At 43.7% G+C, this 26,031-nt stretch overlaps 1 protein-coding gene and 1 long non-coding RNA gene across 5 annotated transcripts in view; one reads left to right on the plus strand and one right to left on the minus strand.

The window, feature by feature from the left end:
* The first annotated feature begins 35 nt into the window (after positions 1–35).
* On the plus strand, positions 36–24,177 carry LOC144382888 (uncharacterized). 2 transcript variants are annotated; one of them, XR_013450466.1, is made up of 3 exons: positions 36–228; positions 22,027–22,152; positions 22,760–24,177. It is a non-coding gene; the product is annotated as an uncharacterized LOC144382888 (long non-coding RNA). The 2 variants fall into 2 exon arrangements; XR_013450465.1 differs by having other exon boundaries at positions 22,822–24,177.
* The window catches only part of MYZAP (myocardial zonula adherens protein), an 86,456-nt gene continuing 75,857 nt past the window's right edge, over positions 15,433–26,031 (minus strand). For all 3 annotated transcript variants that reach the window (XM_078079280.1, XM_078079279.1, XM_036107018.2), the window contains 2 exons: positions 23,915–24,015; positions 15,433–16,371 (listed from right to left, as the gene is read on the minus strand). In XM_078079280.1, the coding sequence (XP_077935406.1) occupies positions 16,275–16,371; positions 23,915–24,015 (198 nt within the window). In that variant the 3' untranslated portion in view covers positions 15,433–16,274. The remainder of the gene's footprint in view (positions 16,372–23,914; positions 24,016–26,031) is intronic.

The raw sequence follows: 26,031 nt of genomic DNA on the forward strand, positions 1-26,031 counted from the left end.
GCAAGGAGAAGGGAGCGCCGGGAGGAGAGGGAAGGGGCGGGACTTACGGGCCGGGGCGTCCGGCCGCGACTGGGCGCGCGTTGGATGCCGAGTGTCTTCTGTCGGTTCGTCAGCTCTTCAGGTTTATTCAGAAAGTGTTTGCTAGCGCCACTGTGACCCCGACAGATATCCGCGACTCCTGCCGTTATGGAGTTTACCGAGGGGTGGAGGGAGGCAGACATTAATCAGGTAATGATGAAACAGTGTAATAGCAAGATCGGTATGGGCACCAGGGCAAGTGCCTCTGAGAAGTGAACTGTAAGTCGACGCTGAGTGATGAGTTGGTTAGCCATTGGCGAAGTTGGGGGAATGTGCCGGACGGGGCTCGAGAGGCCTTGGTCTGTGGTGCTGCCTCGTAGCCCAAGGCTTAATGACGTCCTCAAAGTTGGAGGGATCCTTAGGGACTGTCAGCATTTCTTAATGGGACTCTGTGGCATTTGGAGCAGGACTTTTCTTCATTTGTGGCACTGCCTCAGGCATTGCAAGACATTTGGTGTCTGGCTTGCGCCCGCTAGTTCTGTGGCACTCCCAACTCGGAACAATCCAGAACGCCTTTACCTCCCCTCCGCCCCCCACCCTCGGCCTGCCTGTCCACACACCTTTCCAAGGGCCCGCAAGAGATGATGGTGGGAGGTGCTGGACAAGCCAGCTGAGAACCTCTCCTTCCTCATTTCTATTTTGCCTGTAGAAAAACAGAGGCACAAAATCAATTAAGTATTCCCAGGGCACAAAACTTAGTGATAGCGCCAGATTTCACTCAAATGCCCAGCTACTCTTTCTACCACACCAATTTGAAAATCTCATTCTTCGCTTTATGCCTATTTCCAAATGTTTAAAATTGTTGAAAAGGGTTTTTTTCAGGCTGTTAAGAATAGTACAGCAGTGTCTTAAGCATCCCGAACAGCTCTTACCTTCTCTTTACAGTTCAGCTGCCAAAGCTGTGTCCCAAAGGAAAGAATAGGAAGCATACAAGAGTCACAACAGATATCAGTTGGGAGGTTTGGACACCCCCATAACCAACACCACCTCCCCATTCTTTGATACGGAAAATTTTAATTTTCTCAATCTTATGTAGAGTGCTATAAGAAACAGCAGTTCCCTCCCAGTCAGACAGAAGCTCTAGATAAAATCTGAAACTACTCCAGGTGAAGCCATTTCTGTATCCTCCCAATCTAGTCCATTCTGATCAGATTAACTAAAGTATCAGAATTCTCAGCGTAAGCCCTGCTTTCAAAGACATCAAGAACCGGCTCCAGCCTGCTAAATAAGAGCTATTTTAGTAAGGCCTTTGAGTCAGGTAGTTGTCCCCTGGCAAGCTCCCCCAAAGCCTCCCTCATCCTGTTCCTGGGCGACAGCTGGAGGCCTTTGTTCACCCCACAGTAGTGAACCCCTTCTTTTGGTCCTGGGCCACAGGTGTCCTCGAGGCAAGGATGCCTTTCTCTCAGGACTCAGAATTTTGCCCCCTACTGTTTTCCTTTTGTGGAAAGCTGTCCTTTCTCCCTTTTCCCTTCTCCCTTAGCCCATTATAAATCTAAATTCAAGCCTCATCGTCTCCCTGAGCCTTCCTAGATTATTCCAACCCCAGTTGCTCTTTCTTTTGAGCATAACTATACCTTTTAGAGCTCAAACCTCAGTATATGAAGCATATTATGCTTCTCCAATTGTGTCATGCATGGTGATTTCTTTTTCCTTTCTAACAAAGTTGGGAAGTCAGGGAATTCTGTCAGGGAGTTATGTTTGTACTTTTCTCTCTCTCCAAATGCATACGGCAGGTATTAGTTGATGGAATCTCCCTCTCTCTTAATTTTTCTCACAGCCTTTCTCTCATGTTCCTCTTCGTCTTAATGAAATGTCCCTTTTGTATATACAGATCCTAAGGGTTTTATGTAAGTATCAACCATAGTGATTGTGAAGATATTTTCAGTGGTGTGGGATAGAACCTTTTATACAACATAGCTTAGGACTTCAAGGTGTCCTCATACAAATCTGAATTTTTAACAACACCCATACACAAACTGACTAGCTTTGTCACTAACCAAGAGGTTTGGCAAGTGAGGAAACATCACCTTAAAACCTAAAACCAGGCTATTTGTACTTCAGAATGAAAGGCAAAGTATTCTTTTATAATCCATCAAACAAACAAAGGAACGATAAGTTTTAGCACACAGATTTTAACAGCAGTGTCTGGGGGGAAATGATGTAAAATGGAGAACTTTAACAGAAACAGTGAGTGCCATAGGTTTTAACTGTCTCCAGCCAGAACCAGGCAAATACTTGAAAAGAAACGTAGCCCACAAACCACAGGCAGCTAATCTCTGCTGAAGAATTCCAATTGCATATCAAGAGCGCATCTGTTAAAAACTGAATCTAGACAAGCATTTTTGGTTTTTGTTTTGGGGTTTCAGTGCCCTTTAAAAAAGTGTAAATCACTTTTCCAATGGTACTTGGACTAATCTCAAGAGTATTAATTATCCTCAGAGTAAGCTGATGAATTTGACTGTTAGCAAGAAAAATTCAAAATGAAGAATTAAAGGAGAGGACAATTTCATGTGAAGTGCTGCCAGGATGACTTAGCCATCCCATTGCCACCAAGCTGTTAAAGGTGTCGTTTGAATGCAATTTAAAAGGACAAAAACAGGGGGCGCCTGGGTGGCTCAGTCAGTTAAACACCGGACTTTTTGATTTCAGCTCAGGTCATGACCTGAGGGTCCTGTGCTCAAGCCCCGCATGGGGCTCTGTGCTGGGGCGGTGGGGGGGAGGGGAGGAGTGTGGAGCCTGCTTAAGATTCTCTCTCCCTCTCCCTCTGGTCCTTCCCCCACCCTACCCCCATTCGCATGCACGTGTGGTCTCTCAAAAAAGGACAAAACCAAAAAAACCTGGGAAAGATTTCCATTTGTCCTTAGAGTTGAAGATAAAAATTAGAAATCAGTTGTAAAATTGGTAGCATTGATCCTCAGAATCTCCAGGCTGCTCTTCTGTGTTTTCTCCCACTGGTTGTCAGGCCACAAAATTGGCCGTGGTATGCCTGAGGTCCACCAGAATGGCAGCAAAACTATTTCCCATCCCACATGTTCTTCTTACTATGTGAATTTAACTCTCCTCCTCTCAAGAAATGGAGACTAGACCATGACTAGAGCAAAAGTGATTTTTCCAGTCTTCGTAGTAAAAGGTGATGCAGCTTCTGCCTAATTTTCTTGGGGTACTTACTGTTGGAACCCAGCCAGCAAGCCAGCTATGCAGAAACCTGAGTTTGTGTGGGTGTTTGGTGTTTTGTCAGCCTAAACTGGGGATTCAGCCAAAAGTTCGCATTAACCTCGAGATATGTGAGTGAACAAACCTTTGAATGATTCCAGCCCCCGACTGGAACAGCCTTCTAGGTTCCCAAACTGAGGCCTTGACCTACGGAATTCGGGGGCATAATAAAATGGTTGTTGTTTTATACCTTTAAGGTTAGGGTGGTTTGTTGAATAGCAGTAGTAACAGGAGCATTAATCAAGATTAATTCCTCCAGCTGTGATCTGCATCCCATCTCTTTTGCCTCCTTGGAGATCTCATTCGTTCATTCAACAAATAATTATTTATTGTGTGTATGACTCTATTCAAGACTTTGGAGATAAAATGGTGAGTGAGACAGAGAAGCCTGCCACGCTGAAACTTACATTCTATTAGATGGTACTAAGTGTCACGTAGAGAATTAATACAGCTGGAGTGTTAAGGAGTGATTGGGAGGCTACCTTGATTGAGGTGATTGAGGGGTGGCTGAGGTTGGTTTTTCTGAGAAGGCAATTATAAAGCTTATAAAGCTGAGACCTGAATGATAAGAATTAGCCATGGGAAAGTCTGACAGGAAAGCATCCCAAGTAGAGGGAAGAACAAATGCTAAGGTACTAAAAGGAGAGGGAGCTCAGCGTATCCAAATAACAGACAAACAAAAGGCCAGGGCCAGATCTTGCAGGGCTTAGACCAGGATACGGAGTTTGAATTTTGCTCCGAGAGAAATGGGAAGCCATCTGTTGTAGGCAGCCTCTAGGATGGGCTCCCAATGGTCCTGCCCTATTGTAATCCCTTCCCATTAAATGTGGAATGGACTTACTGACTTCTAACAAATAGAACATGGTAAAAAGTAATACAAATGGTGAAAGTGACAGGGTGTCACTTCTGAGGTTAAGTAGTAAAAGATTTGAACACATTTCACCGAAGGTGTACAAATTAAAAATAAGAACGTGAAAGGTGAGCAGTGTTATTAGCCATTAAGAAAATGCAAATTAGAAACACAATGAGAGAGCCTAGGTGGCTCAGTAGGTTAAGTGTCTGCCTTCTGCTCAGGTCATGATCCTGGGGTCCTAGGATCAAGCCCCCCTGAATCGGGCTCCCTGCTTAGCGGGGAGCATGCTTCTCCCTCTCTCTCTGCTGCTCCCCGCCACTTGTGCTCTCTCCCTCTTTCTCTCAAATAAATAAAATTTTAAAAACAAACAAAAATACAACGAGATAACTATAACACAATTATCAGAATGTCTGAAATGAGAAAGACTGACCATACCAAGTGTTGGAAAGGATGTGGGACAACTGGAACTTACCCTGCTAATGGGAACGTAAAATAATACAACTGTTTTGGAAAACAACTGGGTAGGTCCTGAAAACCTGCCACATAACCCAGCCATTCCTCTGCTAGGTATTTACCCAAGAGAAACAAAAGCCTGTGTCTATCTGAAGACCTGTACATAAATGTTGATAGCAGCTTTATTTGTAATAGTCCGAAAACTGGAAACAACCCAACGTCCATCAGTAGGTGAATAAACAAATTGTAGTATGTCCATACAATTGAATACTGTCCTACATGCAACAACTTCAGTGAATCTCAGTTATACTGAGTGAAGCCAGGAAGAGTCCACACTGTAGAATTCCATTTACATAAAAGTCTAAAAGATGCAAACTAATCTTTAGTGACTGGAAGTAGATCACTGATTGCCTAATGTGGGGTGACAGGCAGAGGCTACAGGGAAGGATTATGAAGGGGCAGGAGAAAGCTTTTGGGGGTGATGGCTGTGTTCATTATCTTGATTGTAGCAATGGTTATGTGAGTGTATTCATTTGATAAGTCACACCTTATCCCATGGTAAACTTAAAATGTCTGGTACATGGCAGCTCTGTTATACCTCCAATGAAGCTGTTAAAAGTACTCCTCTGTCTTCCACCCTCTTCTCTGTTTTCATGGGTGAGCTGCCTAAAAAACTTGTCTGCACCCTCTGACTCCATCTTCTGCACTCCCACCAGTGCCATGAACCCTCGTGCAGGGGGGTCAAACCCAAGGAGCAGGTTTTAATCTCTCTCTTCCTTGCTGCCTCTGACCTGTTGACCCCTTCCTCCTTCTTACAACTCTCCTAACATAAATTCCATGCTACCAGTTTCTCCAGGATTTTTAGCTCTAGCGGTTTTTGCTCTTGGGCCAGAACTAGAGCCAGTGTTAGGATCTTACTACCTGGAAGTCCCAAAGGTTCCTCAGGTTCAGCTCGTCCGAAGCTGAACTTATGTTCCCTCCCCCAGTGGCATCACCATCCACCTAGTTGCCCAAGCCAGAAACTAAGTATTCATACCCAGCTATTTTTCTCAATCCAACAGTCTAAATACCGTCTTCTCTGGACCCTCTCCCTCTTTCCACTGCTTTCAGCACCTCCCCACACACCCAGCATTGCCTTCACTGCCTCTGTCCAAGTCCTTGAGCGAACTGCTGTAACAGTTCCTAAAAGGTCTCCCTATCCTGGCCTAATCTGTCCTTTTCCTTCTAACTGCCGTTGGATAGCCTTCTTCCTTAAAAAAATTTAATTTTGCTTCCTTCACTTGGAATACCAATGAGGGAAATATACCAATATCAATGTAGCAAAAACTGGAAGTGTTCAGTTCCACACTTGTTGGGCCTCTCAGCTCACGGAGATGGTCCTGCCACCGTGTTGGGATCACTGGAGGGTCTAGATGGGGAGCACTGCAGAGGCACACACAAGCATGCCCAGTCTCTCTGCCTAGAATTGACAGTGGTGTGTGGTCCCAATGGCGGTGGTAGGTGATGAAAGCATAAATGAAAAATGTAGCCCAGCTCCAGTTAAATAGCAGGAACTTGGGCAGCAGAATGATGGTTAGTGGGAGGTTAGTCCCTCAAGAAAATGTAAAGGAGAGGATAGGCAGATACTTGAACCAGACAAAGTCACTGGGAACAATGATTACAGAAAAACCTGTGATGATTAATTTTATGTGTCAGTTGCCTAGGTTATGGTGCTCAGATATTTGGACAAACATTCTAGATGTTTCTGCAAAGGTGTTTTTTGGCTGAGATTAACGTTCAAATCAGTGGACTTTGAGTAAAGCAAATTGCCCCCCATAATGTGTGCGGGCCTCATCCAATCAGTTGAAGCCCTTAGTAGAATGAAGACTGACCTCCCCTGAGCAAGAAGGAATTCTGCCAGCAGACAACCTTCAGACTTGAACTGCATTAGTGGTTTTTCTCTGGCTCTCCAGCCTGCTGCCTACCTGCAGAGATAGTCATGTGAGCCAAATCTCTTTTTCTGAGATTCATTTTAAGGAACTGGCTCCCATGATTATCTACACACATGTGCCACTGCATCTGTCTCTCTGACGAACTCTGACTGGTATGGAGCCCAATAGCATCAATCTGTTAGGAAAACCAAGGGTCCATCATGACATCAGGGGGAGAGGGCTGACTGAGGAGAGGGAAGGCTGACCTTTGCTGTGCCCTGTGCTATGTGCTGGGCATGTGAGGAAGACATGGGAAACGAGTCATAAACAAGCTTGAAGCAAATTTTATTTTCTTTCGTGTTTTTTTTTTCAAGCATTCATTTGGGAATGGAACGTGCTGAACTTTCAAACAAACCATAGCAGCCATAGCTAATGAAAAATTAATAAAGAATGGTAAACCTTAGACTTCATTGAATAATAATGGCTGACATCTGTGTACCATTTACCAAACCTGCTCCTCCAGTCAGTCCCCACACTGCTTTCGCGGTTGAGCAGAGCAGTGGAGACTAGCCCCACTTTACAGAGGGAGACCCGAATGCTAGGACCTCCTGCCACTTGTCCGGCAGCCTTATCTGTGTGTGCCTCAGCACAGAGCTTCACAAAGAACTGGCAGGAACCTGGCCAGTTAGGGGAGAGAAATAAAGAAGGCAACAGGGAAGTGGAATCAGGCATGAGAAAAGCAGAGTGAAGAAAGGAAAGGAACGGGTAAAGAGGGAGACAGAACAGTGGAAGGGGCAGTGTAGGGATAAAGTTTCTCTGCACAGAAATCAGAAACCGAAAGCTTCATCGGAAGCCTTATGCTGAGAAATTCCCAGATAAATTCTTCATTTCCCTTCCAGCTCTAAAATTCTATACTACAAAATGTCACATTTCCCCTCTTTGTATTTTACGGTGATCCCACTGCAACAAAAGGTTTTCCTCAGCTACCCAGGGGCTTAGGCTGTAAAGTGCATGTACTCCACACTAAAAGTAAATTCTTGCATTAGTTATCCAAACTGTTTGAAATGAGGAACCAAATTTCCAACTCCTATCTCCCTCTTTATCAGCAAATAGTAATTTAAAGCCATTTACCGGGGCTGTGGTTCCTGGGTAACAGACTGTGGCCTATTAAAATTAATCCTGACAGAAGATCCTTGCTGCTTTCTCCAAGCACATTCAGACCATTGGTTTATGAACAGGATGAACAGACGGGCCATCCCAGAGGGCTTGAGGGAGGAAGCACGTTAAAATGGACGCCTGCATCTTTGTTTGCTCAGCTGCTTGGAAAAACTAAGACTGAGGGAAATGGGATTAATCAAGGGGGCAGTTGCCCATGGAAAAAAAATAGGAAGACTCTGGTGAGAAAATCCCAGCCAAATAAGGTTCAAGTTGAAGGGAAAGAATTCTTTTCTCTTTAGACTTTCACATGGTTGAGTGTTATTTGGTGACAAATCTCCCATTTCTGGCCACCAGTGTTTTATGATTTTTGTGATAGTGTGGGAAGAGAGATTTTAGGGGAAAAATAATTAAATGTTTGATTCTCAAAAATTTCATGTAATCTTACCTTTAACAAATTTAATGAAGATTATTGGTTAGATAGTGATTAATTGTGATTGAATAACATCTTTCTGTGATTTTTTCATATGAAAAAATTCACGAACCAGAAAAAAATATTCTTGTAAGATCACGTTCTTGTAAGTGGTACAGACTATATAGACATTGTAGCTGAGGCCCCTCCTCTCAGTTTGGGAGAAAGAATCTTGTTAGAATCAAGATAGACTCTTGATTTAAAATATCTTCCCCCTCCCCTTGACTTATTTCACTTCCCTTTGACACTGACTGAAATTCCAGCAATAAGATTACTAGGTTAACACGGATCTTCCTTTGAGACCATTGATATTTCCAAAAGGGTTGTGGCCTATCAGCCATTTACACATGAGTATGAATTGGTTCCAAACGGCCATCTGACACAAGGCTAGCTGAGGTGATAACCTACACTAAAAGAGTGGAATTTGATAGGAGGGCAAGGGAGGAAATTGAGAGAATTTTGAGCAATCGGAGAGGAAGAGTAGACCATAGAGAGTATTGCAGCAGGGTTTACATAGCAGGAAGACCCCAGAGGACCTCCTATCCAGGATTTGGAAAATATGGAGAGCAGGCAAAAAGGGAGAATGTCAAATCCAAACTTCGCTTGGAGTTGGTTCAGATTCCATGCTGGAGGGCAGACCTCCTATACATACATGGACCTTGTCAAAGATCTTTCATTAAACTTGGGAGTACACTGTGTACCAAAAGATGACTATAAAGTAATGTCATTAAAAAATACACTCAGATATGTTTACACTTGTGCTCAAGGAAAGATAGTTTGCACATGTATTTATCAGAAAATAGAAAAGGAGAGTAAGGGAGGTAATTTGCAAAGTCACGAAAGGGTGAGATGGTATAATTTCCTTTCAAGTGTTACGGGGCAGGGAGTTCAGAGTTGTGCCTTTCGTGGAGGGAAAGAAGAACCAAAACTCTACTACAGTGTCAGCACACCATATATCTCACTCTTTGGAGTCTGATGTCTATCAGAAGCTATGAAATAAAGACCCTGGTGGCCGGCAGGAGGATGGCATCAGAGAAAGCTGACTGTGCCTCTCCTCTCACGAGACCTGACCAGAATCAAGTGTCTGGTCACCTTTAATGTTCTGTCTTGCACGAAAAAGAACACAGCTCTGAAAAGCTTCAGCTAGGGGAGGTGGGGGGAGGGGGAGGCGCAAGGGACACCCACGGAATATATAGTTGGGAGTATTCAGAAAAAGAAAAAGTCCTTGATTTTCTTCCTAAAAATTTGGAGGAGAAAACCGTTAAACCTAGTATATAGGACAGTGAAGGTGATCCAGATCCAAGAACCGAAGGGGTGGTTGTCAATCCCCAACTGTGTTTTTGTGGGGAGAGGGTTTATGTACCACTAACTTTGTGGCCAGTCCATTAATTTCTCTGGGTCTCCGTTTTCTCCTGTTTTATAAATGAGGGTATTGAACCAGACAAACTCCAAGATGCCTTTCAACGCTTAAATTATATGATTCTAGGATGATTAATGTTATGATACATTCTTTGGCAACATCTGCATCTATTTAAGCTCATAAATGTTGAGAAGAAATATTTGGTATGCAGTAAACCAGGAAGCAGGTAGCTCCCTTTAAATAAATACTCATCCAACAGTGATGATGTTTCAGGTTTTATCAACCCTTGCTGTACTCCCATACTTGCCCATATCTTCTGGAACTGGATAGTGTCTTCCATCACCTAGAATTCTTGAGCTTAATTTAATTTTTATATCTAATGGATGACAGCTCTGAGTAATTTAAGATTGTTTATAAGGTTTAAAAAAAAACCCTGGAGTTGTCAAAATAGAAGACAAGCAAACTATAATGAATGATGTGAGAGGAACATCATTTCAAGCAGACAAGAGAAAAGGGTGCTTTGAAGGAATAAGTATTTTTTTTTATAATGCATAGGAAAAAAACTATTAGATAATGTAAATAAAGGGTTGCAAATTGTGGGTCTGTGGCCACATCCAATCTACAAATGGATTTTTTTGGCAAGACCGAGTTTCTCAAAATCATGAATTTGAGTGACTTTAAGATGGGCGTGTACTTATCATCTGGGTGAACATTCCCCCAAGCAGCCTACACCAGACCTTTGTACCTCTGTGCAGACCCTGGGCCACCAGGGCATTTGACTTTGGGTGTGTCATGCAAGTATAAATGAAAAATTTTGCCCAACATTTTTCTTTTCTGAGAGGCTACAATTAATCCCACAGAAACTTCTAGGTCACTAGTACAAGATATATACTTGTTATAGTAAAGTGTTCTTTACCTCCAAATGTCAGTTTTCCTAAGGTCTTCTATGATTTACAAATCCCAACAAATGGGGCGCCTGGGTGGCTCGGTCAGTTAAGCATCCAACTCTTGATTCCGGCTCAGGTCATGATCTCAGGGTCCTGGGATCAAGCCCCACGTGGGGCTCTGCACTCCGTGGAGAATCTGCTGGAGATTCTCTCCCTCTGCCCCTCCTGAGTACTCTCTCTCTCAAATCAAATAAATAAAATTTTTAAACAAAACAAGAATCCCCACAAATGATTCTCTGATAATTTATAGCATTAATGTCCCCCTAGATTATAAATTTCATTGAGATTACAGGTTTTTCTTTTTTTTTCTCTAGAATTCAGTGTAAAAGGTAAATTTTAACTCAAAAAGACTCAGCCTTTTCTGGGAGGAAACCAGTTGCCTTGTTTTATAGTCAGACTAATAAGTGCTATAGTTAAAGGTTATAATTCTGTTATTTTGAACATTTCCTAAAGAATTATTTGTACGGGGACGCCTGGGTGGCTCAGTTGGATAAGCGACTGCCTTCGGCTCAGGTCATGATCCTGGAGTCCCGGGATTGAGTCCCGCATCGGGCTCCCTGCTCAGCAGGGAGTCTGCTTCTCCCTCTGACCCTCCCCTCTCTCATGTGCGCTCTCTCTCACTCATTCTCTCTCTCTCAAATAAATAAAATCTTAAAAAAAAAAAAGAATTATTTGTACGCATCTCAGTCATTTTTTACAAAGCTTGATATAACATTTTTCTCTATTTAAAAAAACATTTTAAACAGTCAAAGAAAATGATAAATCTTTATGATCGCCATGGAAACATCAGCATCTTTATGACTATATTTTCTATTTTCAATTCCATTTTGGGGATTTGGGGACCAAAAAAGGTTAACTTGAGACAGTCCTAAATTCCTTCCCCAGCCCCCCAAAAATGTTTAAATAAATTTGTGGGTACCATAAAGATATTTTATTTTAGGGTTGGGCCACAAAGTGACCAGTTAAGTTTTTTCAGGCTGAATGTGTTTTGTTTAGGAGGTGGCAAGTTAAGAGGAAAGCAGAGAATTAAAATATTTGCAAGATGTCATTAATCTCCAGCAAGAGCCTACAGTTGTTTTTTTTCCCCCTCTTCATTTCAGAACTAATCCAGCTTTCTGTTATTTGGCTCAGAAAAGTCTTAAATCTGTAACAAGAGAGTAACTTCCTGTTCTCAAGAGTATGGCTGCCAAAGAAAACATTTACAAGAAAAGTTCCAGGGCCAAAAAATTGCCTACTAATTATTTCTTAACCCCCTCCCACCCCTAATTCAGGAAGGTGAATGCTGTAAATGCTATATGTTAAAACTCGAAAGTATGTGTTGAAAAATTAAGAGAAAACCCCTAAGAACTGTTTGCTATTTATTTATATTTTATTGCATTCAAATTACATGAGTTTTATGGCCCTTGGGCACAAATTAATGTTTCTTAGAATATTTTGTTCAGAATTCCACAAAGATTATACTATACCTTTATCAAAATACATTATGGAAATTTTTACCTGGTACCTTCCCAACTGAAGAAGGGAGAAACAGCCCCACGATTCAGGATCTGACCTAGTACTACCAGCTAGGCCGTGATAATGCTCCAACTTGGCCTGACACTCAGCAGTGAGGTTTTTTGGGTTTTGTGGGTTTTTTTTAAGATTTACTTACTTGAGAGAGAGAATGCAAGTGGGGGTTGGGGCAGACGGAGAAGGGGAGAGAGAATCTTAAGCAGGCTCCCTGCTGAGCAGGGAACCCAATTGCGGTGCTCAATGTGGGGCTCAGTCCCAGGACCCATGAGATCAAGACCTGAGCCATAACCAAGAGTCGGCTGCTCAACCGACTGAGCCACCCAGGCTTCCCACTTAGCAGTGAAGTCTTGGTGTTCTCCTTGGTGATCTATTCATTCAGTGCAATGCCAATCAAAGTCCCAGAGCCTTTGGATAGAAATGGACAGACTGTAAAACTTATGGAAATACAAGGGATCTAGAATAGCCAAAACAACTTTGAAAAGGAAGAACAAAGTCAGAGAGCCTATGCCACGTGATTTCAAGGCTTATTAGAATAAGATGGGCAAATAGATCAATATAACAAAGTAATGAGTACAGAAATAGACCAATGCAAATATGGCCAATTGATTTTGACAATGGTACCAGAGCAAATCGGGAAAATGGATAGTCTTTTCAACAAATGGTGCTAAACCAATTTATACTCTACACCATGTATTAATAATCTAATCCTGTCCAACAAATTACCCCAAAATTTAGCGGCAAGTCTCCCTCTGGTCTTTTTGCCTCTGGCCTCTCTTCCCGGAAACACATCTCCAGTCTCCCTTTGGGGCTTTCCCTTCTCTGACAAATTCAAATGGGTTATTCTCAAATTCACGTATGAGGAAAAGGAGACTACAGTTTATTTAATCTGTTTATCCAGGAACATTTTTTTTCCCTATTTCCCTCCTGCACAGTCCCACTAATATTCACTGAGTCTCTAGTCTGTGTCCAATAAGAGGAAATCCTTAGATTTGCAAATATTCGTGATGCAACACCTCATTCCCAGTAATTACAGTAATAATGGCAAGTATCAACTGTTGGCATGTCTCTGGTGCAGTGCTGGAAAATTTTTCCATTCTCTCTCACGTGATCTGCACAGCCAGCTTCTGAGGGGGATGTAATTCCATTTCTAGGCAAAACTGCTTATGGGAGCACTGAGTTTGAAGTGGCCTGACCAAACGGGTATTGTGACTTAGTGGTAGACTTGAGACCGACTCCAGGCTTCCCACCTGTGTTCTGGAAGCAGGCCTGCGTGGTCTCAGACAATTTTCATCTCTCTCTGAGTTTCAGTTTCCTTGTCCACAAAATGGCACTAGTAACCTCTTCTACACAGAATGAGTGGTTGCAAAGATTTAGTGGATATATGCTGGGCCTACCTCAGTAACTCTTGGTCTCCTGTATTTCCCCAGCCAGGGCTCTTTCTGGAAGACTTTCCATTCGTAGATTTCTTCATGATTATCGAGGTTTGGAAATGAGTCTCTGCCTTTATGGGAAATTACCCCCAAGGAGCTCACATCTCGGGAGAGACAGGAAATGGACATCATGATCAGTCACTAGGTGTAAGAAGACAAGAGAAGTCTCGGAAAAAAGTCCCCCTGGGATTCAGAGACAGTAAAGCTCAGGAGGAAACTGACTCTCCGGGAACAATTTTGGAGAGGCAAGGGTCTCGAGGTGCACATCCCTGTCTCCCCCGCGTCGGGCAGGCAGCACCTGTAATGCTTTGGTTGTACGGAACTGGGCTTCCAAGTCTGGATATCAAGAAGAGTGCTGTGGTCTAATGTGGCCTGAGCCAAGACAGGAAGGAATCCTGCCCTTCCTGTCACATGCCCCCCACCCCACTCCTTGCCCTTGGGGGACCACCTTGGAGCTCCTGGAGCAGGAAGATAGCATTTGTTGGGGAGGAAGAGGGTTCCCAGGGTAGACTCACCACCAGCTCAGGGGCCAGCCTTGGTTGGTGCACCCTCTAGTGGGAGGAGGGCACGTCATCATCACTCAACTCCAAGCACTTCCCAAATGTCCTTCTTGCCCCACCCTGAAGCCTGCCCTCCAGGGCAGGTCCCACCCAGACTCAGACGCAGTCGCATGGCCTGAATTTTTTCTGCCTCCATGGCTGGCTCTTGCCTCTGACTAAGCAGCAGGCCTTCTCTGATTCCAGGATCTTGGGGGAAAGGCCACTCCCTCGAAGCCCAGGCCTGTTTCCTGTTTGCTGCCCATGCTCTCTCTGGGCCCTGGGGACGCCTACAGGCCTGCAGCTCACACCTGCACAGTCCCTCAGCTCAGGGATCCGAAGGCAATATCCTGAGGAACTTTGTTCACTGCCTGTTTGGGGGACAGGTCTGCCTAAAGCAAGCAACTTTATACACTCCTTCATTTCTCATTCCCAGTGTTGGCAAAGGGGTCAGGAAACCCCATTCTCATCCTGTTGTAAGAATTTACATGGACACAAATGGCAACAGGCCCAGCTGGACCATATGCACCAAAAAACTTTTAAGTTTGCATGATTTTTGACCCGACCCAGTGATTCCTCTTATAGGGATTTATCCTGAGAAAGTAATTAGGCAAGTGTACAAAGGTGTATGTATAAGATGATTCATCAGAGGACTGCTTAAGAAAAGTAAAGACAACTTCCCAAATTCCAACATGAGTGGGTAGGGCGAGTAAATCATAGTACATCAATAATATGGAATCCAGTTAACTGTAAGAAACAGTGGCATAGATCTGTATATCCATATCTGTATAGAATGATCATAATACAGTAAGTGAAAAGGTTACAAAGTCTGTAATGAGAGTAGCACTTACTAAGTGCCTACTGTGGCCACGCACTATTTTAGAACTTCATGGATAGTAAGTCATTTCATCTTCCCACCAACTCCAGTTAGGAAAGAACTATCACGGATCCCATCTAAGGGGCTTGAAGAGGTTCTATAACTTGCCCAAAGCACACACTAGTGACTGAGCTCAGTCTCCAGAGCCCACGTTCCTAAATACCACGATTCTGCTTCTCAGTAGTGCCATATGTGTTTTAAAAACAAAACAAAATAGTGTGTGTGTGTGTGTTTTAAGAAAGCCAAGAAGGATTGAAATGAAAATATTGATAGAGGCGTTATTATAGGATGTTATTTTTTTTATTTAGGACAAAACCTCGCATACAAAGATGTTTTTCATTTCAGGAAGATAGAATTACTATGTAGTATTAGAGTTAACGAGATAAATTTCAGGGTTTAACACACACACACACACACACACACACACACACACACACACACACACACACACACACACACACACACACACACACGCTGGTACTCTCTCACACACACCCCCTATCTTATGGTTTATAAATGCTTCTGTGGACTGTACTGACCGAAAAATCCCGGGGCCCTGACTTTGACACTCCCAAGCCCCATTCTGCTCTCTACCCCTTCTACCTGGCCATGGATGAAATCCAGAGACAACATAGGTAGAACAAAATATATGGCATTTATTAAACATGTGACACAGGTTATAATATCAAAGTAGAGCATGCATGAACAAATTATTCATTTAACAAAAACACCAATTGATACTGAAAACATTAAATGATTACATGTCCACAACATACAAAATTCTCTTTCAGTTAAAGTGAGAAAGGGAAAAAGAAGAATCACAGGTGAAATAAATACACTGATTTCAGTGAGCCCCATGAAGGCATAAGGCACAAATTAAACCAAGGGATTAGCACATCAGAATGAGGCACTTGTGCCTGCAAGAGGCCAGTCTCCACCCGTGGCTCCCACAACCCCACACAGATCCTGGCTGCCAAGAGGAGAGAGCACCCTTCCCTGGCAGGGTCAGGTCTCCCCAGGTGCCCCTGCGCCTGTGGACGGGCTTCTGGGCACCAGAGAAACACCGCCTCTAATACTTTTACGGGTGAATAAAACCTTCATGCTGTAACAAATGATCCTGGCGTGAATAACATGAAATTTCAAATTAATGCCCTTTTTCCTCCCAACCAAAGGCTAATAAACCAGAAAATAAATTGTGAGGGAATTCTCCTGACAGAATTTCAGTGTCTACTCAGAAAGCTAATGATGGCCCAGTAAAGCATGGTTGGGTGTTTGAAATATGACCTTGAAAGCTCTCTCTCCTGCCCTCCCCTTCCACCTCACTTTTCCTTCATGTTTTAGAAGCAGATCAGAACCTCAGCAGTCTCCTTTCTGGCTGAAACTTATATAGGAGGAAGCAGTAGTCACCCTTCCCAGACCTCGAGACGCATGGTTCTAGGGCTTCTGTCCCTCTGTACAAAGTGTGTGTCTCCAGGTGCCTAAGTCAGTGTTTTCTTCATGGTTAACTCCAGGACCCGTGTGTATGGGGTATAGTTCCTGGAAGGCAGTGAGATTTCACGCGTCCTACCTGTTGGGCTGAGAAATGAGAAAAGGCAGGTCAGGAAGATGGAACAAAACTCTCCATGTCCTTCATGTAAGACAACTCTAGGAAATGGTTTTGCCAGCGCTGTAGCCTAAAATTTTATAAACTGATAGAGTCAGTTGAATTTTCCATTTAAATATTATAAGAGGGGCCTTTATTTTTAGCAGTTTTTTTTCTTAAGATTTATTTGAGAGAGAGCTGAGTGGAGGGAGGGGCAGAGAGAGGAGAGAGAGAATCTTAAGCAGGCTCCCTGCTGAGCACAGAGCCCGATGTGGGGCTTGATCCCAGGACCCTGAGATCATGACCTGAGCTGAAATCAAGAATCAGACGCTTAACTGGCTGAGCCACGCAAGCGACCCTTTAGCAACTTTCAAAGGTTGTGCTAAGCATCGATAATTCAGAAAAATAAAAAACCATGTATTTAAGGAACTCCTATTTTGGTGGGAAAGGGATGTACATGAATAACTGTAATAAGAGACACATAATGAGCTGTGCTGGATATTCTCCATTTGCCCATTCAGATTACTCTTCCCTGTCTCCACCTCACTCTGTGCCCTTGGGAAGCTGACCTGAAGGTCAGTGTCCATGGGTTCCCTTACCCTTTAGCTCCCAGCGGGTTCTGAGCAGTTGGGAACTGGTAGCAGGGGATGAGAGACTGCAAGGACAGAGAGGTCAGGACCTTTGTTCCCTCCTGGCCAGGCTGCAGCTTGGAAGTTGGCCGCATTGCCCTAGCAAAGGCCACAGCTTACAGCTCTCCCCTTTGCCTGTCCTCCCGGCTTCCTCCCTCTGCCTCTTCAGGCCCAGGCTGGTAACAGTTTCCACTGTGCCAGCTCCAGAGTACGCCACTGTCCCTTATTCACTTCTCTCAGCGCTGCCCAGACCTTCATAAGTAGTCCCTTCATCCTAGTCTCTTCAGTCTTCCTGTCCTGTCAGGACCCCGAGCAATACAAGAATTAACATATTATGGGCACACTGAGGGCAGAACGAGTTAGCGGCACTTAGGAGGGCATCTGGAAATGTGCACAGAGAGGGGAATCTTGCAGGGTGCCTAGGCGGTCCTCAAGTGGTCAAGGAGGAGATGGGAATTCAAGTGGAAGGGATAGGGGGTGCAAGGGCCAAAAAGGGTGAGCACAAGGGCCGTGGGTGTGGAAAGGAGACATGTTTGGTAGGACTGGAGCAAAGAGCTCTCGGTGGAAAGTGGCAGAAGACGAGGCCTGTATGCCCTGCTAAGGAGTTTAGAAGGAGACACAGAGCCACTAAAGATTTGTAAGGAGGGGCAGGATATGCTCATCTCTTTATTCTAGCAGGGTTCCTTGGCACCACTGAGGGTTGACTGCAGAGGGGTTAGTCTGGAGGCAGAAAGTGAGTTACGAGATTTTTTTTTGATATTTAGGAGGTGAGAGAGAGATCATGAGAGCTTGAATTCTGACTGTAACACTGGAGGTGAAGTATCAAGGAAAGGGGAGGGAGATATTGGGGAGGTAGAATTAACCGGGATTTGGTGGCGGAGATGGAGAAAATCTCCCATCTCTTTTTCCTCCTGGACACACAACTACCTTTCCCAGCGTCCTTTTCAATTTGATGGGCCATGTGACTAAATGGACAGAAATGATGTATATTACTTCCAGGTTTAGCCCATAAAATTCTCCTACATAATCCTCCATGCCCAGTCTCTTCCCTTTCATGCAGAGAATATAGTGGAGGGCTCAAGAGGACTCCAAAGCCCAGGCAGGGTGACTAGCTGGAGGAATCCAGGCTCCTGAATGACCATGTGCCGTGAGGCCCATGCCAACTGGCCTTGCACTGTAACATGAGAAATCGGTCTTGATTTTGCTAAGCTGAGGTCTGTGGGCTTTTTGTTACAGCGGCTGCATTCCTTCTCCCCACTAATGCAGTGACCAGTTGCGTGTGTGAGATAGGAGTCGGCTCCCTTCCCTGAACGGCCCATAGCCTGTCATTCACAAAGTGATGTGGAATCTACCTCCTTAACTACTGTTTTGTCATGTGCCTTCTCTATTCCCTCAGCCCCTGGCCTAGTTCAGGCTCTCAGAATCTATCTTTGAATCCTGGAATAGTATTCTAAATGGTCTCCCTCCCTTCGGTGTTGGCAGAGTCTTCCTCCTCCTCAAATCCTCTACCCAGCTTGCTGTCAAAGAGATCTTCCTGACGATCGAAGTATAATACCATTCTTAAAACTTTTCAAAGTCTCCCCATTGCTTCTGGGATGAAGTCTAAGCTCCTGTGTATGGTCTTAAAGGCCCTCTGCTGTCTCCTGTCGTATCTCCCATCTGGCCTTGCTAAGAAACACAGTCGTCACCATAGCCACACTGCCATTCTCATGTCATCCCCTTTGCCTTGACTGCTTCCCCAATCCAATGGATCTGATGAATTCCTGCCTATATTTCAAGACTCAAACCAAATATCACCTCCTATATGACAATTTCCCAGATTCTCCACCCCAGTGATAGAAATGAGCATTCCTCTCTTTTTGTCTGTTCCCTTGAGTAGTGGTGCTCAATTTTCTGCTTCCACAAGGTCCACTTTTGCTAACCTTTCCCAGCAGTTAACACTTCCCACTACCCTGCAGTGATTTTCAACTGTAGTTGGCATATAGCTTCTTAATGGGGTGTATTAGAAGCTTGGGGGAAATTTTAAACTTCACCGGTCTCCCCAAGAGATTCAGTATGTCTTTTCCATGCTCTCCAAACTATCTCCCCACATACACCTTGAGAAGGACTGTCATACAGGCTTCCTTTTTGTTTTTTTAAAAGATTTTATTTGAGAGTGAGCGCGTGAGAGAGCAAGACAGAGCATGAGCTGGGGGCGAGGGAGAGGGAGAAGCAGACTCCCCACTGAACAGGGAGCTGGATGGGGGCCTATCCCAGGACCCTGAGATCATAATCCGAAGGCAGACACTTAACCGACTGAGCCACCCAGGCACCCCTAGGCTTCTGACACACCACTAGAAGCACCCCGTTGTCCCCTCTGGTCTACACATCCTCTGCTAGTCACAATTTCCTGAAGGCTGAAAACCACACTCCTCTTCATGACTCTAGCAGCTCACTCAGGCCGGGCACAGAACTATCACTAAATGTATGGATGAGGAAGGAAACCAGAGGACAAGGGATTTCCAGGAGTGAATGGTCAGAGTGTCACCTGCCGCAGAGGAATCCACAAGATCTGGGAATTCAGGGGTCCCCAGGGACCTGACCAGGCAGGTTAGTGGAGTGCCGGGGCAGAAGCCAGATGGTGATTTTGCCAACTACTGAAAATTCCACGTAGAGGAAATGGTCTCTGGTGATAATATCCTAAAAGCCCGTAAAATGCAGAAATATTTATAAAGGTGAGCTTTCCGGGTTTCAAAAACAGGCTCCGATATCCCAACCTTTCAAAAAGAAGTGAGGTATTTTATGTGGTTGATCACTAGGATCTCAAGAACACAAATAATTTCAACCACAGAACTGAAATTCAACCATTTTCTTTAAGGCTATTGGTAACCTTTTATTATTCCATAAAGGGGCAGGTCCCCTGGGGGAAACAACAGCAGAGTCAGCAAATAAAGCTTTGACAAAAAGCTACTTTGTGTTCTGGTCTCTACAACAGAAGTATAAAAATGTTGGCATTTTAAAGCGCTTACTATGTGCCCGGCACTTATGACCATGGGGAATATTTTTCATTACATCACACCTATTAAGACATAATTTATGAGCTTGCTGGAAACCAAGTGTCACTAAGGGGCAAGGAGAAAAAGTTTCTTTTCTTTTTGTTTCTTGTTTTTCATCTTTCTCTTTGAAGGCAGGCTAGCGACTGGAAATTGCTCTCAGTGGCTTTCATTAACCTGTATCGAACCTTTAAATCAAACTCTTGAGTCTTTTTTAAAAAATAGGTGTTTAAAAGTCTCTGAAATCACAGTGAGTGCCTTCTCACCCCTTCCCTCCCTCCTTGCTCTGCTGTAAGATCCTTGCTGTCTAGAAACGAATGGAATGCAAGGGTTAGATGAAGAGAGGAAGGAGTTGAGAAACCGGAGACAGAAGGTGGTATTCAGTCAACTAGACCTAGAGAACCCAGGTCTCCAGCAGCCTGGTGGCAGTGGGACTAAAGGGGGACAGCCCTGTACAGGCACTGAGGCTGTCCTGGGGCACAGGTGTCCTCAGTGAATGGACCTCAGGGCCCCGGGAAAGTCGTGGCAGCATCAATGGAAATAGGAAAATGCACCCACTCCGCTGGGCACTTTATGCCTGTATCCTACTTCAGCCCAGCAGGCCACCCAGGTAATTACTGTCAGAATCTTCCAATTCTGGCTGAGAAACTGAGACTCAAAGAGATTAGGGATTTGCCCAAAGCTGTAGATATAGCGAGAGGCAGATCAGCCAACACATGTTTATGGAGCATCAAGAAAGTGCTAGGCTAGGGGATGAGAGCCCAGGGTCCCTGTCCATGGAGTCCACAGAGTTGGCACAAATAGGGAAGTGGTGGTGATGTGGGGAGGAGGTCACAAAAGGGGTTTACTGGCTCCGTAAGTAAAGAAAAGGCTGATTTCGAATTTTTCCAGCATAAAAATCAAGCAGCAATAATTTTAAGTCAGACGCTGTTAGCAGCACAGCATGAAAGCCGGTCCAGGTAGAGGGAGAAATGAGTCCGAGGTAGCTCACTCCTCCCCCCATGAGGCTGCGAGCGCAAGCACCCGGATCACACCGCGACCGCTCTGACATCTCGGCTGACAGGGGCCTCATCCACCACGGGGCCTTCCAGAGTTTTATGCACTGTCTAGAGGGCTGCAAACCACAGAGAGTTTAATTGGAGAGCTTAATGCATACTGAAGCACTATGGGCTTGAAGCACTATCAATCCGTTGAACAAAATCACTAATAAGTTAATGAAATTGTCTTAGCATACCCAAATTCACTTATATTTGATCTGGTGTCTTACATGAAAAATCAGAGCTTTGGTGTAGTTAATAGTAATAATAGCTATTCTTAAGTAAGTACTTAACCAGTTACCATACTAAATGCTATATATACATGTTTTCATTTAATCCTCATAGAAACCCTATGAGATTTGATACTGTCCTCTTCATTCCCATTTTAAGGATGAAATAATGGAGGCTTCAGAGCGATTAAGTAGTTCGCCCAAGGCTGTGCTCGGCTGACAGCTGGCTGGGCAGCAAAGCCCCACGGCCTGAGGCTCCCCAACTGGACCACACTGCCAGGTCCTTTGTAAGAGAACAGGTAGTGAGAACAAAACTCATCTGCAGAATTAAGGCTTAATGCAATACTTTTATCCATCTAAAACATTTCAGAGGAGGCCATTTTCAAAATATTCTGGAAAACACCATAAGATCTTATAGTAGATGCAAGTTCAAAGTCCAAGTAAGAACCAGGAATTTTGTTAGAACATACACAATACAATTTAGCAACTCTATTGAGTATTTTAAAACGACACAAGTACCACACCAGGTTCTAATCCTGGCTGTGTGGCTTTCAGTGAATCATTTACCTCTCTGAGCCACGATTTTGCTATCAAAACATGGGGATTAAATTCCACCAGGGGGTTCCAGTTTCTTTATTCAAACAAAATCGTACTTGGGGTCCAACATCTAAAACACACTAAAAGCTGAGTTTTTCAGTTTTGTGTCATTTTGTTTTTCAGGAGGGGGAGGGTCCCCCCGCAGGGCAGCTCCTTGCTCACCTTGCGCCCCCTGAGGCATCCGGAGGCCTCTCCCTGAGCCCCAAGCACAGAGCCCAGAGCCCAGCGAGGCAGCTCCAAGAAGCACAGGTGAGAAACTACTGCTGTGAAATCTAACGACCCCGTGCTCCTTGCCACTCCATCCCGCGTGGCCCCTTTCACATAGTGGGCACTTAATAAATATCGGAGAGGAAACGAATGGAATCTTACCCTGCCTTTTCGGAAACTCGGATATGTAGCTTTCATTTCCTCTGCTGACTGACCTACGCAGTGAAAGCGCTAAGATGGATCCTGGGGGAAACCAAATGTTACATTTATGGAAAAGCTGCTTTTAGATGCTGAAGTGGCTTCCAAGTTCACCATGGCCATAAGTTAAGGGTCTGTCAGCACTTCCATTATGAAAACCGCTTTGTGGTTTCATAACTTAGCCATAAAAGTTTGCTTCAGGCTATCCTTCGGCATGCAAATTGAAAACCTTGTTTTAAGCCAAAATGTGGGAATTAGAAAACAAACAATTTATTGGTTTCAGACATAGTTTTGTACCCGTCTTAAGCCAAACAAGATTTATTATGTGGGCAATTAAAGTGGACTAAACCACTTGGTTCCTGAAAAATAAAAAAGGAGAGAAATGGCGAAACTGTTTATATTTCAGAGAGTCCCTGGACATGACCATTCTTTTTGGCTATATTTTTATCAGGACTTTGTCCCCCATATTGATGAGACCTCAAGTCCATTTACGTATCTTCTTCCCTGCTTAAGCTGGTTAAACCTGAGAAATCATCTACTCAAAACCACTGACTTTACAAATTGGGAAACGGAGGCCCCAGCAAAGACATTCCGACCTGAATGCACCCTGCTGCTAGCGAGGAGGACTAGACCCAAGGTATTTGACATCCCAGCTTGGTGATAGGCTCACCACCACTTCCCACCAGATCTAACCATTCAAGGTTCCAGGATTCTGCATTTTTCTGGCCTAATACCAAATACAACACACAAGGATGCCCCTGATCACACAGGAATTCACCCTCCTACACAGAGTATACGAGGTACTTTGTGACTTTGGTTACCTAAATCACAAGCCACATGCCGTTAGCATCCTCATCATCACCTTGTTTTATGTCCTCTTCGGGCTGAGCACAGTTTCGAGCACCTAGAGATGGTGGGTTGGTTACTGGATCACAGACTCTAATTTTATTAGGGAGAGACCCAGGCATGGGTATGGGGAGCAGCTTAAAGACAAACAGGTCAGCCCTCGAGCTCAGAAACGCAACTGAACAAACGAGGTTGTGGTTACCGTTCATCTGTTGTGACTGAAACAGATCAATTTATTTGTGACGCTGAGCCAGTGCTTGACTAGACTGTGTCCTGGCACCGGGGAAGAGATGAATTTCTTCAAGCTTTAGACCCTCCCTCCTCTATGTTACCAAAGCCCCTCGCAGGTCCCTCTCGCACTGTTGTAAATGTCTGCCTCCATGTCTGTCTCCCCTTCCAGACTGCATGTGGGGCAGGAACCACATCTCATTCCTCTCCATAAGCATCTGGCACAGGGACGGTACTCAACAGATGTTTGCTGAGTGAATGAACGACCGGATGGGGGATCAAACGCATGCACTTCCTGACAGGGCCTGTCCCTCTCAGACATGGCTTCCCCAGCCTTCTCTTCACTACGCCCTCTGTCCTGCACAATGCCCCCGCTCCCATAGGAACGAGCCAGACCCCTCGGCAGTTGCCATTTATCTTTGCAAAAATATTTTTGATAGAAAGAATGCAATTCTGGTAATCACAGCCCCGTAAAGTATTTTCTTAAGTCAGAGAGGAATCTGAGTCAGAAAAATAGGAAATTTCCAAATACCTGGGGAGAAGATCGCAGCCCACTCCAATCTCTCTGGTCTCCACCTCAGGCTTGGCCTGGGTTTCTGTTAAATAGTCCAACCTGCTTTGTAGTTCATTATTCTAGGGAGGAGGAAAAAAAGTACTTTTAGTCAAGCAAATAGGTTCCCCCACAAACATGCGTGATAATATGTGTTATCCAATTTTCCCCTATGACATGGATATCTATCATAATGTATTTAGTGAGCATCTCTTACACAGTAGGAATTAAAGAAATAGATTGTTTGCCTCCTTACAGATAGTTTTCTGTGCATGTACATACATATGTATCCAATTTTACATCAGTGAAAACAAAATACCCTGTTCCGTGCTAAATTTGGGGTTTTTTCACTCAGCAATTTGTTGTGAATATCTTGCCATGTTTATTAGTTTTCTTTTTATGTCAACAAGCTATTTTAATGGGTTCATAGCATTCCATTGTGTGGATGTACATTATTTATTTAACTAGTCTCTTATTGATGGCATTTAGATATTTATCACTTCTTGCAATTATAAATAAGGTACAGCTCATGTTTTAATACTCCCTTATTAAACTATAAAATGAGTAAGTCTATTAATTTAATTTAGTGGGAAATACCTCTATAACTTAATAATTAGTATTTCATAGGTTTGGAAAATTCAGAATCTCAAACATATAAAGTAGAACAAGCTCCTTGGGATTAAAATTAGCATTCTAAATAGTTTTTTTTTCAGGCCAGAGCCAAACATTACATAGGTTGATGATTAGATGCTTAGGAATTGGAAATCTGCCCCATGGGGGAAATGAAGGACAAAGGAGCAAGAAGGTTGAGGCTATTGGAATGAAAACAGAAGACGGAATGGTGCCTGACACCTAAAGGGCAAACATACACAAAATCCAGCAAGAGGTTAACAGTGGTTATCTCTGGGTATTGAGTTTTTTGAAGTTCTTCTATATTTTTCTGTAATGCTAAATTTTCTCTTTTTGTATATTACTAGTTTATTTTTTTCATCGTGAAAAGTGTACTCTTTAATCCCCATCACCTATTTCACCCATCCCTCAACCCACGTTCCCACTGGTAATGATCAGTTTGTTCTCTAGAGTTAAGAGTTTGTCTCTTTTTTTTTCCTTTGTTCATTTGTGTTGTTTCTTAAATTCCACATGAGTGAAAGCATATGGCATTTGTCTTTCTCTGACTTATTTCGCTTAGCATTATACTCTCTAACTCCATCCATGTTGTTGCAAATGGTAAGATTTCATTCTTTTTTATGGCTGAATAATATTCCATTGTATAAATATATAACACCTCTTCTTTATCCATTCATCTATCAATGGACACTTGGACTGCTTCCCTATTTTGGCTATTGTAAATAATGCTACTATAAACATAGGGGTGCATGTATCCCTTTAGTTAAAAGTTTAAAAATTAGTATTTTTGTATTCTTTGGGTAAACAACACCCAGTAGTGCGATTACTAGATTACCCTAGTAGTGCTAGTTCTATTTTTAATTTTTTGAGGACCCTCCATACTGTTTTCCACTGTGGCTGCACCAGTTTGCATTTCCAGCAACAGTGCAAGAGGGTTCCTTTTTCTTCACATCCTCACCAACACTTGTTGTAAGACTAAATTTTCATGAGGCAATACCATATCTATCTTCTTAGCTATATTCTCAGAGCATAGCATGTCAGAGATGCAAGATAAATATTTATTGAATAAATAAATGTATAAATACTTTTATAAGGTGCATGTAATTTGCATGATTAGAAAAAAAATTTCTTTTAAGTTGGACCTGAAGCTAAATCACTCCTCTAAGACACTAGATTAACACATGAAAGTTGAAAAGTTCTTTGAAAAAGAAACAAATTTGTTTCAAAAGAAAGAGTGTGGGGTGCAGCTCGGTAGCTCCTGCTCTGAATGGGTGATACTAAGGAGCAAAGCAGCAGCTGTGGTACAAACTCATGTTCTGTAAAGGTCTGTGGATCCCTTCAGAAAAAATGGGAAATGGTGGATAGGGAGAGAATGCGTTCCAGATTCCCCAGCAGCTGACGAGCCATGGCAGATGGATGGGCTCCAAATCTATCACCTAATGCTCAGGATGGGAGAATGTTGCTGGCTTACT

This window comes from Halichoerus grypus, chromosome 8 (genome assembly GCF_964656455.1).
Source record: "Halichoerus grypus chromosome 8, mHalGry1.hap1.1, whole genome shotgun sequence".
In the NCBI taxonomy this organism is placed as follows: domain Eukaryota; kingdom Metazoa; phylum Chordata; class Mammalia; order Carnivora; family Phocidae; genus Halichoerus; species Halichoerus grypus.